The sequence below is a fragment of the Geotrypetes seraphini genome, chromosome 1, assembly GCF_902459505.1.
Source record: "Geotrypetes seraphini chromosome 1, aGeoSer1.1, whole genome shotgun sequence".
NCBI lineage: Eukaryota > Metazoa > Chordata > Amphibia > Gymnophiona > Dermophiidae > Geotrypetes > Geotrypetes seraphini.
In genome coordinates, this window is record NC_047084.1 from 270,975,105 (window position 1) to 270,994,665 (window position 19,561).

General features: G+C 39.6%; 1 protein-coding gene across 8 annotated transcripts in view; it reads right to left on the reverse strand.

The window, feature by feature from the left end:
* UVSSA (UV stimulated scaffold protein A) overlaps positions 1 to 19,561 on the reverse strand; it is a 208,793-nt gene that overhangs the window by 42,285 nt on the left and 146,947 nt on the right. For all 8 annotated transcript variants that reach the window (XM_033951291.1, XM_033951234.1, XM_033951259.1 and 5 more), the window contains exon 10: positions 7,148 to 7,300. In XM_033951291.1, the coding sequence (XP_033807182.1) occupies positions 7,148 to 7,300 (153 nt within the window). The remainder of the gene's footprint in view (positions 1 to 7,147; positions 7,301 to 19,561) is intronic.

Below are 19,561 nucleotides of genomic sequence, written 5' to 3' on the forward strand. Positions count from 1 at the left end.
ATACAGCGGCATGATGACTTCCTTCGTCCTGGTCGTAATACCCTTCTTAATGATACCCAGCATTCTGTTTGCTTTCCTAGAGGCTGTGGCGCATTGCGCCGATGCCTTCAGTGTTGCGTCTACCATCACTCCCAGGTCTCTCTCCAGGTTACTAACCCCTAGTGGTGTTCCCCCCATTTTGTATGTGAACATCGGGTTCTTTTTCCCCACGTGCATGACCTTGCATTTCCCCACGTTGAAGCTCATCTGCCACTTTTCGGCCCACTTTTCCAGCTGCGTTAGATCCTTTTGGAGATCCTCGCAGTCTTCCTTGGTTTGAGCCCTGCTGTATAGTTTGGTGTCATCTGCAAATTTAATGACTTCACACTTAGTTCCCGCCTCTAGATCATTTATGTAGATATTGAACAAGAGCGGTACCAGCACCGACCCCTGCGGAACTCCGCTCGTGACCCCTTTCCAGTCTGAGTAGTGGCCCTTTACGCCAACCCTCTGCTTCCTGTTTGCCAGCCAGTTTTTGATCCATCGGTGGACCTCCCCTTGTACCCCGTGGTTCCATATCTTTTTAAGCAGTCTCTCGTGTGGCACCTTGTCGAAGGCTTTTTGGAAGTCAAGGTAAATGATGTCTATAGATTCCCCTTTATCCACCTGGCTGTTCACTCCCTCAAAGAAGTACAATAAGTTTGTGAGGCATGACCTACCCTTACAGAAGCCATGTTGACTCGGTTTTAGCTGCCCATTTTTTTCGATGTGTTCACAGATGCTGTCTTTAATCAGTGCCTCCATCATCTTTCCCGGGACTGAGGTCAGGCTCACCGGCCTGTAGTTTCCCGGGTCCCCCCTTGCGCCCTTCTTGAAGATGGGCGTGACATTTGCTATTTTCCAATCCTCCGGAGAGATCCCGGAGGATTGGAAAATAGCAAATGTCACGCCCATCTTCAAGAGGGCGCAAGGGGGGACCCGGGAAACTACAGGCCGGTGAGCCTGACCTCAGTCCCGGGAAAGATGATGGAGGCACTGATTAAAGACAGCATCTGTGAACACATCGAAAAAAATGGGCAGCTAAAACCGAGTCAACATGGCTTCTGTAAGGGTAGGTCATGCCTCACAAACTTATTGTACTTCTTTGAGGGAGTGAACAGCCAGGTGGATAAAGGGGAATCTATAGACATCATTTACCTTGACTTCCAAAAAGCCTTCGACAAGGTGCCACACGAGAGACTGCTTAAAAAGATATGGAACCACGGGGTACAAGGGGAGGTCCACCGATGGATCAAAAACTGGCTGGCAAACAGGAAGCAGAGGGTTGGCGTAAAGGGCCACTACTCAGACTGGAAAGGGGTCACGAGCGGAGTTCCGCAGGGGTCGGTGCTGGGACCGCTCTTGTTCAATATCTACATAAATGATCTAGAGGCGGGAACTAAGTGTGAAGTCATTAAATTTGCAGATGACACCAAACTATACAGCAGGGCTCAAACCAAGGAAGACTGCGAGGATCTCCAAAAGGATCTAACGCAGCTGGAAAAGTGGGCCAAAAAGTGGCAGATGAGCTTCAACGTGGGGAAATGCAAGGAATGTTGGACATGGTGGTGAAGCGAATGGAGGGAGAGATGTGGCATGATGCTGGAGAGGGGTGATAGAAGGAGAAATGTTGGGCATGAGCCTGGTGGGCAGGGGCGAAAGACGAGAAAGGGATAAATGCTGGACCATGGTAGGAGGAACCAATGGACAGCAACAGAAGAATTTACAGAAGATTGGAAAGCGGAAAAAGAAACTTTTTGGAAAAATAAGTCTCCAGACACCAAAGGTAAAAAAACAGAATTTATTAACTAAAATATGATAGCTTTGGGAAATGTATATAGTAGATGTCTTTGCATTGTGTTTAAAAGAAAAGGAAATGTATTTCCGGTTTTATTTCTACAGTATTGAAGTATTTGCTGATCCTTGCTGTGGCTGATGGGGATCCCCAAGCACCACCAGCAGAGAACCTCCTCTAGAGATGGCCAGAACTCCCCTCCACCAAGCACCTCAGTCGTTGGCAGCATCCTTGAGCCACTAAGGTGCCAGCATCTGTGACTCAGGGATGCTACTGCTTCCTGCCAAGCTTGGCAAAAGGGACCCCTGGCCAACTGCAAAGGAAGTCCTCAGCTGACAGCTTGGGGGGTTCTCATCAGCTGAGATTTTATATTTACATTAGAGGCTCTGGTAGAAACCCGTTTACAAAGTAAGTATTCTTCCCAATTAATATTTCCAAATTAATAAAGTGTCTTTGCTTATTTGTAAATGGGTCTCTACCAGAGCCTTTAATTCAGTAACATAATTAAATGAAATAACTATTTCTGAAGTTTATAGGGACGGGCGGGGATGGAGGGGATTCTTCGCGGGGTCGGGTGGGGACAGAGGGATTCTTCGCAGGGACGGGTGGGATTCCTCGCAGGGACGGGTGGGATTCCTGTCCCTGTGCAACTCTCTACTCTGGACCACCAGGGATTCCAGGTACGTGCATCATATGGAAGGCGTGGCAGCATTCAGGATATTGGTAGAGAGGAGGTACAATGGAAAGGGGACAGAGTACAGGAGCCTGATGACCCAGTGGAGGCCTGCAACAAGTCTGGGAGGGGGGTGCTGACCTGAATATAAACCAAGACCCCTAATTTTTTAGACTAAAAATCTCAGTTTATATTTGAGTATATACACCATGTTATCACTTTTGTTACTTTCCATTTGCTGGATATCACGAAATATGATATCAAAGTTAGAAAGCAGCTATCAAATCAAAACTCATCAAGAGCAGGTCAACAAGCACCATAAGTCTGCATAAACCTCAAATTAATAAATATATGTTAAATACGTATTGTAGAATGTAGTTAATAGCAGGGAAACATTCAGTCCATATATACAAAAGGTGCTGACATAACATAAACTATATGAAAAATCATAATAAAACGGAGAAAAATAAACCTCAATTGTGGGAGGTTGGGACTACACAAGTACCCAGCCCTCAACACATCATCACGGGTTTATAAAAAAACTCCGCATACATATAAATAAGTAGATAAATCACTCATTTCCATTCATACAGAGTCGTGTTTTTTTTCAAAAGCTTTTTTTAAAAATATAGTGACAGCTGTGAACACGAAATTCCATGTGTTATTTGTGTCAAACACTGAAGACCAGAATCCCAAACTTAACTAAATTAATAGTGAGGGCTACAGCTCAGTTTCACTTATGTAAGTAGTTTTTGGAGGCATGGAGCACAAAATCTTAATTAAGGAAGGAATACACTCATCTGAAGGTGTGAAATTTCAAAAGAGGCTTTCAACTCCTAATCCCGACAGAAAAGGCTTTCTGTTTCGCCTGGAAAGGGCTACTTCAGGGGATATATGCCATCTTCAAATGTCTCCTTGCTTCTTACAATCCAATGGTAGTGAAGCCGGCTCCTCTCAAAATGGTGCTGGGACTGTGAGACGCGCCCGGCTCGAATAAAAACTAAACGAACCGGGCGTCATGACATCATCACAAAACGTGATGCGTGATAGGCTAAACAACAGCATATAACAAAACCACTAAATGATCACAAATTGACAAGTTCAATGATAATATTCAATTTCAGAAAAAAGGTTGCCATTCGTGTACTGTATTTAGACCCAACGGTTCCAAAGTCTGTAATCTATTGATCTACTGTTGCTCCTTCTGCCACAACACTCTTCTGATATCTCCTCTTCTCTGGGTGAAAGGCAATTTCTCAATTACCCAACATTTCAAGTTTTCAAATTTATGACCACAATGGATGCAATGAGCAACTATGGGAGCTGTTAATTTACGGGTGTTAAAACAACTTTTATGTTCAGTTATTCTTACAGTTAAAGTCCGTGATGTTTGACCTATATATAATAGGTCGCATGGACATTGAATTGCATAAACAATATTTATAGATTGACATGAAGACAGGTGATGTAAAACATAGTTCTTACCGTCAGTAGGATTAATAAAATTAGAAACAGTAGCCATTATGTTGCAATTTGAGCAGTGGCCACATGGCCTGTGTCCATATATGGTGTTTAAATCTTCATCTGTGAATTTTTCTTTAGAAGTATGACATAACAGGTCACTCAGATTCTTATTTCTTGACTGGGAAAAAATAAATCGCTTGTTTTCAAAGCAAGAGAGAGTTTTCAGTAGTGGAAGATGTCTTTTATATTTCTTGATTATTTGCGATGACATATGAGTTTGTTTAATTACACATGGGATTATTGTTTCTTCTGATTGAGATTTCTTATAGTCTAACAACATTTCCCTAGGATTGTGTAAAGCTCGTTTTTTGGCTTTCTTCACTATAGTCTCTGGATAATCTCTTGACAACAATCTTTGTTCTAATATTTTTGCTTCTTGTACAAACTTTTCTTTGGTGTTACAAATGCGTCGGTATCTAAGAAACTGAGCAAAAGGAATGCTAGTTTTCAAATGAACCGGATGCATACTATCATATTTCAATAAAGTGTTTCTGTCTGTTTTTTTACGATGGATAGAGGTCTCGAACTTGCAATCTTTCTTCTGAATGAGAACATCTAAAAAACTAATACTTTCCTTACTGTATGACATGGTAAATTTGATGGATTGATGGCATTGATTTATTAATTCATTGAATTCTAAGAGTTGTTGCACTGTGCCTGTCCAGATGATGAAAATATCGTCAATGAATCACCACCATTTAAAAATATGTTGAAACTCCGGCAACGTGTAAATAAAAGATTCTTCAAACCATGACATGTAAAGATTGGCTATTGTGGGCGCAAATGAAGCACCCATCGCTATCCCTGAAAGTTGTTTAAAAAATTCACCATTAAAAATGAAATAATTGTTTTTCAACGCTATTGCACATAAGTTCTTTAAAAAGTTTGTGTGAGTATTATCATGGGATGTCAGAGAAGGGGGCGGGACCGCGGCAGAGGAAGCAGTGCAGGGCTCAGAGAAGGGGCGGGACCGCCGGCAGAGGAAGCAGCAGGGCTCACTGGCATCGCGAACCCACAGTAGGCTGCTTCTCCACCGCAAACGGTGCAGGGGGGCTGGGGGATGAATCAGACGTCGGGGTGGGGGATGCGAGCGGTCCTTCAGGGTGGGGGTGCGAGCGGTCCTTCAGGGTGGGAGCGCCAGCGGTCCTTCGGGGTGGGGCATCAGGCTTTCTGGGCTGGGGGATGAATCAGACGTCGGGGGGGGGGAACCAGCAATGTAAAAAACAAATTGTAAAACGCGCTCACGCATACAACGCGCATGGTTATGCTCGGTTTGTAAAATCCTGTATAACATGCGCGTTATATGCGTGAAAATACGGTACTCGTATTTCTCCCCATCTCAATCTATGGGAGGAAAAAATTTAGTGAATCTTCTCCCTTAATCCTACCACTGTAGTTCTACTGTTATTGAGATTTAATACAAAAAGAAAAAAATAAACAACAATATAAAAATATCTTACATGGAAAGCAAACTAAAATATATAAAATATATAAATATAAGAGTTAGGGAGCTTGCTAGTATTCAGCAAGCGTCAGCATTTATTTTAAACCCCAACCATCAGTGCCAAACGTATATCTGGATATTCAGTGCTGGGCCAAGTCCAGGTACTGGCATTGATTATCTAGATCAGTGTATTTCAAACTGTGTGCCTCCTGAGATTACAAGTGTGCTGCGGCACACTAAGGAGGAAGAGAGGCACCTGCCAGTTGACTTCCCTTTGCGACACAGTGCCAGCGCTACCCGATTCGCCAAAGGCCTGCATGTTTCTCCCATCTCTCTAGCATCCTTTAAAGCTAATTACAGCAGCCTGAAGAGGATCACCGGTAGGTAAAATTATTTTAATTTTCAATATAGTGATTGAAATGTGTCAGTTTTGAGAATTTATATCTGCTGTGTATATGAAAAATGAATGGAAAAAATTGCATTATAATTAGTAAAGGGGATGAGAACTGGGGCAGAGCTTGGGTGGGCCTAGGGAGGTCTATGTTTGGGGTACTCAGTTGATATTTGTTAGACTTAGGGGGTACTTAGCTTTAAGTAGTTGAGGAACACTGCTATAGGCAATCAGCTGATGCCAGTGTCTCTCCTTTTTGAAGCCCTCTTCCCTGCTGGTGCCCCCTACTGGCGTCTCAGAACCCATCTGGAGGGCCTCTGCACATGCAGACATTGACGTGATGATGTCACGCATATGCATGATGTCATCACGACGATGACCATGCACTTCTGGGTGCCTCAAGCCGTGGCCACTATCTTTAGTGTGCCCTGGCTCGAGAAAGTTTGAGAGACACTGATCTAGATATATGCAGCTGACTGGTACTTAACTGGATAAATGCCAATATTTAGATCTTAACTCTGTATAAATTAAACCTGACAAAGGACCAGTATTTATGCAGTTCCATTTGTTCAGTTAACCAGCTAAGGGTTGATATATCTGTACTTATCTGCCCATGGACTGCCCACACAAGAGCAGGTTCCAGCTCTGGCAGTTCGAGGGGATATCACCCAGATACTGCCACTTATTATTCCCTTGTGGACTGGTCAGCATGAGTTAGCTGGATAACAGCCTCACTTTGAATATTGACCTCTAGGTCTCTTGGCCATATTAAAAACTGCCATGCTCTATTCTCATAGCTACTGGGTTATGAGGAGCAGGAAATGAAAGGAAAGGATGCTCTGTTTCTGAGAGCTGTCAATCACAGTTATCGCCAACAGAAGAAATCAAATTTGCCTGAGTCGTGTGTGGCCATGAAGATAAACAAACCTCGGATCTCTTCTATACTGTTAGTTTTAGCATCCGCACTTTGGTTCTTCACCCTTCACAGCTGTAAATTAACTGAACTATGTAGTCATTATCCCTCCCTTTTCACAAGTTGCCCTATATTTTTCAAAACTTTATTTTTGTATCCTTCTTCCTCCTCCTCCATGCATCTTCCTTGTATGTAACCATGTCCTGAACTTCACTTCATGCATCTGACAAAACAGACTCTGGTCCTCAAAAGCTCATTCCACAAAAAACTGGTTAGTCAATAAGGTGCCACCTTCCTCTGACATCTGGAAGATGACAACTCTGCAATAAAGGAGATGGCATTCTCTTTTGTTTTCTTTCCTAAACAGATAAAAGTGGAGAGTAACTTACTTGAGGATTTTGCCCGAAGTTGGCTGGTCCTGTCCCCAGTAGTAGAGATCTATTCCAAATGGCATGACAGGAGCTTTTGCCCTGTCTTCTTCATGTTTTTTTTGCATATTAATACATTCTACTGATGCATCTGGCTCAGGACTTCCAAGCACACTGCAGACAGATTATTAAAAAAATCAATATAGAATAATCACAACAACTGCTCTTTCAGTTTCATTAACCTTTTGCATCAACATTCACAAACTATGAACTACACCGACTTCTATCACTTCATGGATTAAAACAGACAGAACAAAATGAAATGCTGGGTAGTTAATTTTGAAACCTATGCAATAACATGAGGTATTATTCCAGAAGTACAACCTAGTGGCTAAAAAGAGGAGAACGCCTCAGACCTGTGTATTACTCCAGTTTTGACATTGATTTCCATCTAAGTTCCACAGCAGGACTCTTAGTCATGAGCAGACATCTTGTGTAAACAGTGAAGCACCATAATAAATATGAGAAAAGGACTCTGGTACCATTAACTGTGCATAAATGTATAGTCCCTTCCAAGGTCCTAAGCAGTGAAGGTACACACAAGTGTCTGACCCATGAATCACGCCCACACAGATAAATAGTTGGCTAGAATGACACAGGTGTGTTATGTCCAAGGACTATAATGTAAATGAAACACGGCTTTAAGTGGTGGGATTTTGGCAATTCTGAATGAAAGCTGCTAGGTAGGATGGTGAAAATACTATTTACAAAAATGATTTGAGAGATTTGTCTTTATGCTGTAGACAATATATACAGTAGTAAACCTTAAAATTCTTATTGCGTGAGATTAAGGGAGGAGATACCCTTCAGAGAAGGAAATTTGTGTTGAAACAGGTCACTCTGAAGTTAAAATGACTGAAAATTGCTTTTATGACATGGGAACAGCCTTGGGCAGCACTATATGTAATTTTAAAATAATTCTACCATTGTCATCCAGGATCCAATGTAAAAATTATTACAATTACATTGGTTGCCCATTGAGTACAAAATCTTGACTGTAATACATCATGTACTCTGTGGGGAGGAGCCACGGTATCTGTCTCAGGCCTTGAGAAAATATATGCCAAACTGCGAATTGCATTCACAAATGGCAATAAGATTGTCCCTTGAACATGTTCATGATGTGTATTATAAAAAGACCTGGATGTCACAAACTCGGCAGCTGGCCCAAGACTATGGAATGCAATGAATGGGTCATTATGATTATGCTCCGACTTTGGATCATTTAAAAAAACTGTTGAAAACTTACCTATTTGTCAAAGCTTTTTATAAGTAAGGAGATGTTGGTAGTTCTCTCACAAAGACCAATTTAAAATGAAGCTTTGATGTATTATTTTAAAATTATTCTTATAAGTAGAATTTTGTATTTTATGTTATGTGAATTTGTAATCCGCCTAGTTGATAGGCGGAATAGAAATTTTAAAAGCAAGCTGTCAAGATAAACCTTTTCCAATATGAAATAATGAAAACTGTCTGGATGTACTATGTAATATATTTGGTGCTATCCTATTACAAACAAAAAAATGATCAAGAAAGGTAGCAGCCATGGTCTGTTTGGTGGCTCAGTGGTAGTACTCTGTTCTGTCAATGTCTAGGGATCCCAGTTTCATATTCAGGAAAGGTCTTCCATTTCCTGGGCCAACCAGGGCTGGGGATGCTACAGAGGTAGCATTCACAGCCCTTAAGGATGGGGGTAGGTGGGAGGAAGAGGAATCCCAGTTTTTAACACCACCTAGTGAGACCAGATTTAAAGCTAATGACTGTGGTTTCAAGAAGGAAGCCCTGGTACCTAGCCCCCCAGCCAAAGACAGCTGCTGGATAGTTCATGTTAAAGATTATGCAACAAAGTTGTTCCTCCAGGATAATCGGCTGCCTTGAAAAAGAAAAACTAGATCTTTTTTCAGATATCACCAGCAAAGAACATGTGCAATAACAGTGCCTAAGAACACCTGTGACATCAAGTGTTTGACAATCATGGATTGGCAAAAAAGTGCTAAATAACTAGTTCTAGAGCAGTTGATTACTTTTTAACAAAATTTATTTTTTTGCTTTAGATCAGGGGTACTTTTGGTATATCAAACCCCCAAATCATTCAAGTCTTTACAATTTGTCAATAAGTCTTTACAATTTGGTACTTTTCATTACTTAAGGATTCTAATATATATTTATGAATTATTCTTATACATAGATTAATCAATGAAAAAACCCAGACTTTTCAAAATACTGTATATTGTTGGGCATTGATGAGGTAGAGGTTATAGTTGGTTCAATCCATTGTATGGCTATATTATTGATTTGATTTTTAGATCATGATCATTATTAAGGGGAAAAAAACCACTGGTTTTTGAAGGATTATTGTTGGTACCATTATCAGATTATATATGTGTCCAATTTTTGGTTTTGTATAAAGTTTTAAAGAAAAAAAACGCAGGGAGCCCTTAAAAAAAGAAGAGGGGAAGAATAGATGTGGAATAATTTGGTAAAGTTATTAGTGAAGAAAAGAGAACAAGTTATGGAATTGGCCATGGAACATTTAACTAATTGGTGGCATGCCAAGGTAGTATGAATTCTGAATGCTATAGGCTTGTTACAACAGCATGGGTTTGTGTAAAAAACAGGGCATGTTTTACCCTTGATTTAGGGGAGTTAAAAAGGAAAATAAGGAAGTCAGAAAATATATGAGAAATAATCTCTCTATGAATAAGAGAAATTGCAGAAAGCTAGCTAACAGATACTGTACAGCGATAACAAAGGCAAAGACAAATTCTATTTCTTTAAGAATGTGGAAACAGTTTTGAGCTGTGAAACAGAACACTGGGTCTATAGGTAATAAATAAGTTGAGTCTGATGACTCCTGTCTGTTAAACTTTCGCATAATTCAAGGAAAAACAGGAATTCTTTCAGTCAGAATTGGAAAGGAGAGGCGAGGAGATGATATCTTTGGAGGGGAATAGAAGAAAATACCCATACATAAAGGACGTGCTTGATTTTCCCTCATTATGAGAGGATTTGGAGAAGATGATAAAGGGGCTCAAAACCAAATAGACCTTTGTTTGATTCCTGTAATCCTGGACTGGTAAAGGGATCTGAAAACAACAATGAAAGAGACCAGATGGTGCTCAATCCTTTTTATTATCAAACAGACTCGACACGATCATGTTTCGGCCCAAGAGGGCCTGCCTCAGGAGTCTAAGAAATGAGACGTATATTTAACATATACATTACAAATGTACAATTAAATCATGAAACCTCCACATAAAAAATATATAAATGAATAACATACAAATGATATGCAAATCAGAATAAATACATGAATATCAAAATACATTCATGAATATCTTATTAACGAAAACGTATTGTTAAGATTATATTATCCATACATAAAACTTATGAATGAAACTAACTTACAACTGAACAAGGAGACGTTCATAAATATAATAACATCCATATAAATGTTAATATTACAATTATAAAAATACATAATAAATAAAAATATAACAAGTAAACTTTAATAAAAACACATTCAAAACCACAAAATAGGATAAAAACACTTAAAATATTATAATTTCAAAAAAACATAAAAAACTAATCAAATATTTGAAAAGAAGCGTACCTTCGTGTTGACTGATAAAACCAAAGATGTGTCAATCCAAATGTCCAAGTATAGCAATGAAAACACTGATATAAAATGGGGGGGAAGAACCAAAAGAAGAAGGAGAAAAAACAAAACCAAGAAGAAAAAAAGAAAAAGAAAGAAAGAAAGAACAAAAGAAAGGAAAAAAGAAAAGATAAGGGGGGAATATAGATCATACATATCATAGAACATGAAACTCATTTACATTTTTCTATGCACAAATAGATGGTTCATTATACGTACTATAGAACATTTTTTTCAGGAGCGGCTAATTTGCTGATCAATTCTCATATCAATGCTTATGATTATTTTTAACACAACTGGTACATATTCAAATGCAGTGTTTCTTCCTCTCATAAAATATTTTATAATATTTTGATGGACTTACAAAGAATGAATTTAAATTATATGACATTTTTGTTTTACATGTATTGTAAACACAGATTTCCCCCTTATATTTTCTTCTTTCTTCCTTTTTCACTTCTTTTTATCTTCTCTTTTTTTTTTCTTCTCTGTTTCGTTTTTTCTCCTCCTTCTTTTGGTTCTTTGCCCCCCCCCTTTTATATTAGTTTTTTCAGTGTTTTCATTGCTATACTTGAACATTTATATTGACACATCTTAGACTCCTGAGACAGGCCCTCTTGGGCCTAAACACGATCGTATCAAGTCTGTTTGAAAATAAAAAGGAATGAATACCATCTGGTCTCCTTCGTTGTTGTTTTCGTGCCCCTCACTGTTGTGAAGGCAGTTTCTCCTGTTTGTCTTCTGGTAAAGGGACCCCTTTACTGTACAGTAAAGGTTGGATTCTATAAATGGTGCTGAAATTTGAACACTGGAAAGATTGACGCTAAACACGATTCTGTAAAAGGCATGCAGCCTTTACAGAATAGCACTTTGTGCCAATTTTCGGGCCTAAATCTGAGCACCTGAAACATGTGCCAATTTTCTCAAAACGCCCCTGACCCACTCATGCCCCTTCCATGGTTTGTGAACTATGTGATTTGGGCACCCATGGGTATGGAAATTTTATGCAGGCAAATGTGCATGCAAATCCAGATTATTGCCAATTAACCTCGATGATTGATTGTTAACATCAATTAATGAAAGAATAGGTTTTTATCTGGATAATCTTCTCTCTCTTAATTCACACAGGAGTTTAGATGTTAGGTGATCAATCCTTGCTCGCAAACTGTTTGCAGAAGGGTGTCAATCACATTTTTCAGCTCCTCCTCCTTCACCAGTGGAGTACAGTACCCTCTTCAATTTGTACTAAAGCAATCACTCTCCACTGTTAACAGAAGAAGGGGCATGGGGAACTTCCCTGAAAATATCATACATTTCTGTTCTGCTCTATAACTCATGAAAAGGAACAATAATTAGCATGAACATGCAACATAGATGTATCCATGAACTAATCTGCTGTGTACAACAATCATTAATCCATAGGGAGCTCCATGAACTAATCTGCTGTGTACAACAATCATTAACCCATAGGGAGCTCCATGCTCAACAAACTCGGTGCTTTATTAGTAATTTATTCATACATGTTCATCCAACTGACAGGAGAAGAACTCCAATTCCGGACGTTAGAGTTGTCCAAGGCAGAAAACAGGCAAATTGCAAAACTCACAGGGTGGGCTTTACAGATGCCCGTATGTATTAACAGAAAGATTATTATCCAGGTATGAACCTAATCTTTCATTCTGTTACATACACACAGGAGTCTGTATGTTAGGTAACTTACCAAAGCAGTATCAGCAGTCTAGGGTGGGACAGATGAGCTTGCCTGCAAAACTGAGGACCGATAAGCAACGTCCTCTCAAGCCGCTACGACCACTCTATAGAACCTTGTAAAGATATGTAGAGAAGACCAAGTAGCTGGCTCTACAAATCTCCTCGGGCAGATCAGGTGGAACTGCCTGGAATTCCAGCCATGAGGCCACAACACTTCTAGTCAAATGACCTTTGAGAGAAATGGGTAGCTGTTTGCCACAGCCAATATACATCAACAAAATTGCAATGTGAATCCATTTGGTGATATAAGCCTTGGATGCTGGTCTGCCTTTTCTGGACAAAGAGATGGTCAGAATGCCAAGAATCAATGATCCTTTCCAGGTAATGGAGTAAAACTCTTTGCACATCCAGTCTCTGCAATATCTTTTCTTGCTTAGTTGAACTTGTAGGCTGAAAGGTAGGAAAAACGAACCTCTTGGTTGACGTGGAAGGCAGACCCAAACCTTCAGTAGGAAGGAAAGTACCATAAGCAGTGAAAACCCCACCTCTATGATCCTGTGGAAAGCCTATCTACAGGAAAGAACTTGCAATTCCAAGATCCTTCTTGCTGAGACCATTGCCAAAAGAAATACCATCTTCATCGTGAGATCCAGAAAGGACGGCTCTAGAAGAGGCACATATGGAGGCTTAGAGAGGCCCCAACAATATTAAGATTCCAGGACAGAAAAGGCTGGCGCAACAGAAGCTGCAATCTGAGGGCCCCTTTCAAAAACTGGGTCACATCCAGATGAAATACCAGGATAGCTTTTCCCTTCGAGCTCAGAAGCACAAGAGGCCTGCCACCTGAACTTTGAGAGATGCCTTTTTCTAGTCTGGACTGCAGAAATGCCAGGATCACAGGACTTGTTGGCTTGAAAGGTTCTACCTGATCTTTGGCACACCAGAGCTGGAAAGCCTTCCAGGCCTTAGCATAAGCTGCAAACTTCAATGTTTTTTTTAACTTGGAGAGTTGAAATGACTATCTCCAAATAAGCCTTACTAGTTATGGCTGTGCGCTCAACAGCCAAGCTGTAAGACTAAAGTGCTCCAGGTTCTCCATGGAAATTGGTCCCTGAGGAGCCCTGGGTGCACTGGTATTGATGCATCTGTCTCATTGGAGACAAGCTAGATCTGCATACTAAGGTCAGTAAGGTGAATCTGGAGCTACCAGCATCACAAGTCCCAGGTGATTTGTGATTCACGGACCAAGGTGGAAACACATATAGGAGCCTCTCTTCCAGCCAGGGCTGGACTAATGCATTCAATCCTGCGCTTTTCGATTCATTTTTTCAGCTGTAGAAGCGATTCGTCTTTGTGTTCTTGGCTGAAGCCATCAAGTTCATTTGCTGGTCTTCCCCAACATTGGACAACGAGGTTGAACACTCTTTAGGACAGTGACCATTCCTCTGGGTCTAGAGCTGAGGAAGTAGGCCTATACGTTTTCCACTCCTGCTACATGTGCTGCAGAGAGCGCCAAGAGGAGCTTCCACTCACTTTAAAAATAGCTGGGCCTCCAGACTTTATGATGCAATTCTGGTGCCTCCCTATCTATTCAAATAAGCTAACGTGTAGCAATGTCCGAGAACACTCTGACTGCCTTTCCTTCCAAGTGCTTCTCCAACACCTCAACGCTAGATGAATGGCTCAAAGTACCCGATGACTTATGGACCACTTTCTCTGTGTGAGGGTCCATTGGCCCTGCACTAGATGACCACTGCAAAGGCCCCCCCCCCAGGCTGGCATCGGTTGTCACATCCATGAGGAGATCTGGATAAGTAGTCCCAGTGAAGTCACCAGCGCAAGCTTTTCCTTGCTTACCCTGTCCAGGGAAGCTGCAGCTGAAGGGAATGACATTGCGGGGACCACCTGGAGAGCAGGGAATCCTGGAGGGGGTGCATTTGTGCCCTTGCCAAGGGAACTACTTCTAGGGTGGCTGCCATCCAGCCCAGTACCTGGAAGTAATACTAATCTGTGGGATTTGGCATTTGCTTCCTTAGTTTCTGTTTGTGGGTCGGGAAGAAAGACACGGCCTATCACCATGTCAAAGCAGACTCCCAAATATTCCAAACACTGGGTTGGCTCTAGATGACTCTTTTTGAAGTTGACTATCCAGTCCAGATCTTGTAGGAGATCCACAGCTTGTCACACTGTCTGTTCACCCTCCAACCTTGATGGTGCTCTGATCAGCCAATTGTTTAGGTATGGGTGTAATTGTATGCCCATCCTGTGAAGGTGAGCTGCGACCACCACCATCTCCTTGGTGAATGTGTGTGGGGTTGTTGCCAACCTGAAAGGTAGAACTGCAAACTGGAAATTCCTTTCAAGGACATGGAATCTCAAATAGGATATGGCATCTCAAATATTCCTGCAGTCCAGGGAAATGGGAATATGAAGGTACACCTCCAACAGATCTAGGGAGGATAAAAATTCTCCCGGAGCCACTGCTGCATTGACTGACCAAACTGTCTCCATGTGAAAGCGTGATATTCTGAGCGCCGCATTCCTTAAGTTATGACTAATCAGATCCTTAGCGAAAGTGTTAAAACCAGAAGCCCTTAACATCTTAATTCACTCTTTAATTATCTCCAGGCAAGACTACTGTAACACATTGTATCAGGGCACAAAAAGAATTGAGATGATTACAAATTATACAAAATACAGCAATAAAAATTATCACCAATTAAAAAAAATATGATCATGTGATACCACTTCTGAAAAAAGCACATTGGTTACCAATCTCTTATAGAATCACTTTCAAAATTGTATTATGAACCTATAAAATCTGACCATCAAATACACCATTACTTCTTGACCGTCTCCTTATACCATATACTCCAGTTAGGACACTCAGATCAACAGATCAGCATCTTTTGACTATCCCCTCCTTAAAAGTCATAGGCACTAGGAGATCTACTATTTTTTCAGTCATAGCTCCTCAGCTCTGGAATAACTTACCAAATTATCTACATGGGGAAACCTCATTAGAAAAAATTGTAGATATAAACGTTGTAAATAGTTATAGTAGGGATTCATTCACACCAAAAAAATAATAACAAGTACAGGACAGTTGACAAAATCATAAATAAACGGAGAAAAATAAACCTCAATTGTGGGTCGCCGGGACTACACAAGTACCCTAAGCTCCCCACCTCATCACGGGTTTATAAAAAAACTCCGTACAATTATAGGTTACTTTCACACTTCAACATCTCTTTAGAGGAATAATATTCAAAAATTCTCAAAGGATTTGAATTTCAACGTCCATAAATTTTCTATAATTAGGTGAAACAGTCCCAAACTCACTATATTTATGGCAATTAGCTTCAGCTGTAGACAAATTCAAAACAGGATTTAATAGCGTGGCTGTAAAACCTGCATGATAGCATATATAAGAGAGTTAAACACTCATCTGAAGGTAGAATCTTCGTCCCGATAGAAAAGATCTTCTATTTCGCCTGAAAGCAGGCTACTTCAGGGGATCCGTTTAAACAAGGTTATCTCCACGCTCTCAGCTGCATAGCGGGAGGCCTGCTTCTCTCAAAATGGACCTCAGACCGAGATACGCGCCCGGCTCGTTCAAAAAACAAGACGGAGTTGGGCGTCATGACGTCATCGCTATAACGCGATGAGTGATAGGTCAAACATCAGCACTTCGGATAAAACACAAAATCCAGAAAAACAAACCGCATACTCACAAAAAAGGTTGCCATTCATGCTCAGAATTTAAACCTTGTGGTTCTATAGTATGTAGGCAACTTATCCATTGTTGTTCCTTTTGCCATAGAAGCTTTCTAATATCTCCTCGTCTCATTGATGGGATAACTTTCTCAAGAACCCAACATTTCAGACTTTCAAACTTGTGTTCCAAACTTAAACAGTGAGCCACTATTGGTGCTGTAATTTTACGTGTATTCAAACAGCTTTTATGCTCTGTTATTCTTATAGTTAAGTTACGTGATGCTTGGCCCACATAAAACAATTCACATGGGCATTGTATTATATATATCACATTGGCTGTTTGACAAGTAGAAGTCTGTCTAAGGGTATAATTTTTCCCATCAATTGGATTGATAAAATTAGAAATCGTGGCCATGATTTTACAATTCGTACAATGTCCACATGGGCTGTGTCCTAAAATAGATTCTATTCTCTCATTTTCAAATTTTTCTTTGGATGTATGACACAACCAATCACTTAAATTTCTATTTCTAGACTGAGGAAAAATAAATTTTTTGTTTTCAAAGCAAGGAAGTGTTTTGAGCAATGGAAGATGTCTTTTATATTTCTTAATAATCTGAGGAGATATGCAAGTTTGTTTAATAATGCAAGGGATTATATCAGATTTTTCTTTATTCTCATGAGATTTGTTATAATCCAATAAGATCTCTCTAGGATTATAAAAAGCTCTTTTCTTTGCTTTTTTAATTATAGACGTTGGATATTTTCTAGATATTAATCTTTGTTCCAGTACTTTTGCTTCTTGAAGAAAGTTTTCTTTACTATTACATATTCTCCTATATCTTAAGAACTGAGCAAAAGGGATGCTGGTTTTCAAATGTACAGGATGCATACTATCAAATCTCAATAATGTATTTCTGTCCGTTGTTTTTCGAAACACCGATGTTGTTAATCGAGTTCCATCCCATTGCACTAATACATCCAAAAAATTGATTTTGTTTTTACTAAATGACATAGTAAATTTAATAAACTCATGACACTGATTCAAAACTGAAACAAATTCTTGGAGTTGTAGTTGAGTCCCTATCCAGACCACAAACACGTCATCTATAAAACGCCACCATTTTAACACATATTGAAATCCTGTGAATTTGTAGATGAAAGTCTCTTCAAACCACGCCATATATAAATTAGCTATGGTAGGGGCAAAAGACGCACCCATAGCAATGCCCGAAAGTTGTTTAAAAAATTCCCCATTAAAGATGAAATAATTATTTTTCAAAGCTATGGTACACAATTCTTTCAGGAACTGTACAAAACCGTTCCCAGGATCATATTGAGTATTCCATAGATTGACCAGGACTTGAAGAGCTTCATCTTGAGGTATGCTGGTATATAACGAGCATACATCAAAAGTGACTAATGTGCAATCTTGCAAGGCGTCAGGTTCAATGTCGTTTAACATTTTAAGAAACTGTGTGGTGTCTTGGATATATGATCTAATGTCTTTCAGATGACTATTCAATTTTATATCAATGTATTTACTTGTCTTCTCCAGCAATGAATCACGAGCCGAAACTATCGGGCGTCCAGGGGGACGTTGTGTATCTTTGTGAATTTTGGGGAGTAGATAAAAAAATAGGAATTTTAAAATGTTGAGGTGTCAAAAACATAAATTCCTTCTTTGTTATGAAGCCTTGTTTTAGAGCTTCAGAACTAATTTGAGCGATTTTTTCAAAAATTTCTAATGAAGGATCACAATCCATTTTCAAATAAGTATCTCTTTTAGAGAGTTGGTTATTAGCTTCTGCTAGATATAACTCTAAACCCCATATCACTATTGCGCCCCCTTTATCGGCCCGCCTGATAATTATTGTGGGATCTTTTTTTGAATCAGTGTCATGAGTTTATTAAATTTACTATGTCATTTAGTAAAAACAAAATCAATTTTTTGGATGTATTAGTGCAATGGGATGGAACTCGATTAACAACATCGGTGTTTCGAAAAACAACGGACAGAAATACATTATTGAGATTTGATAGTATGCATCCTGTACATTTGAAAACCAGCATCCCTTTTGCTCAGTTCTTAAGATATAGGAGAATATGTAATAGTAAAGAAAACTTTCTTCAAGAAGCAAAAGTACTGGAACAAAGATTAATATCTAGAAAATATCCAACGTCTATAATTAAAAAAGCAAAGAAAAGAGCTTTTTATAATCCTAGAGAGATCTTATTGGATTATAACAAATCTCATGAGAATAAAGAAAAATCTGATATAATCCCTTGCATTATTAAACAAACTTGCATATCTCCTCAGATTATTAAGAAATATAAAAGACATCTTCCATTGCTCAAAACACTTCCTTGCTTTGAAAACAAAAAATTTATTTTTCCTCAGTCTAGAAATAGAAATTTAAGTGATTGGTTGTGTCATACATCCAAAGAAAAATTTGAAAATGAGAGAATAGAATCTATTTTAGGACACAGCCCATGTGGACATTGTACGAATTGTAAAATCATGGCCACGATTTCTAATTTTATCAATCCAATTGATGGGAAAAATTATACCCTTAGACAGACTTCTACTTGTCAAACAGCCAATGTGATATATATAATACAATGCCCATGTGAATTGTTTTATGTGGGCCAAGCATCACGTAACTTAACTATAAGAATAACAGAGCATAAAAGCTGTTTGAATACACGTAAAATTACAGCACCAATAGTGGCTCACTGTTTAAGTTTGGAACACAAGTTTGAAAGTCTGAAATGTTGGGTTCTTGAGAAAGTTATCCCATCAATGAGACGAGGAGATATTAGAAAGCTTCTATGGCAAAAGGAACAACAATGGATAAGTTGCCTACATACTATAGAACCACAAGGTTTAAATTCTGAGCATGAATGGCAACCTTTTTTGTGAGTATGCGGTTTGTTTTTCTGGATTTTGTGTTTTATCCGAAGTGCTGATGTTTGACCTATCACTCATCGCGTTATAGCGATGACGTCATGACGCCCGACTCCGTCTTGTTTTTTGAACGAGCCGGGCGCGTATCTCGGTCTGAGGTCCATTTTGAGAGAAGCAGGCCTCCCGCTATGCAGCTGAGAGCGTGGAGATAACCTTGTTTAAACGGATCCCCTGAAGTAGCCTGCTTTCAGGCGAAATAGAAGATCTTTTCTATCGGGACGAAGATTCTACCTTCAGATGAGTGTTTAACTCTCTTATATATGCTATCATGCAGGTTTTACAGCCACGCTATTAAATCCTGTTTTGAATTTGTCTACAGCTG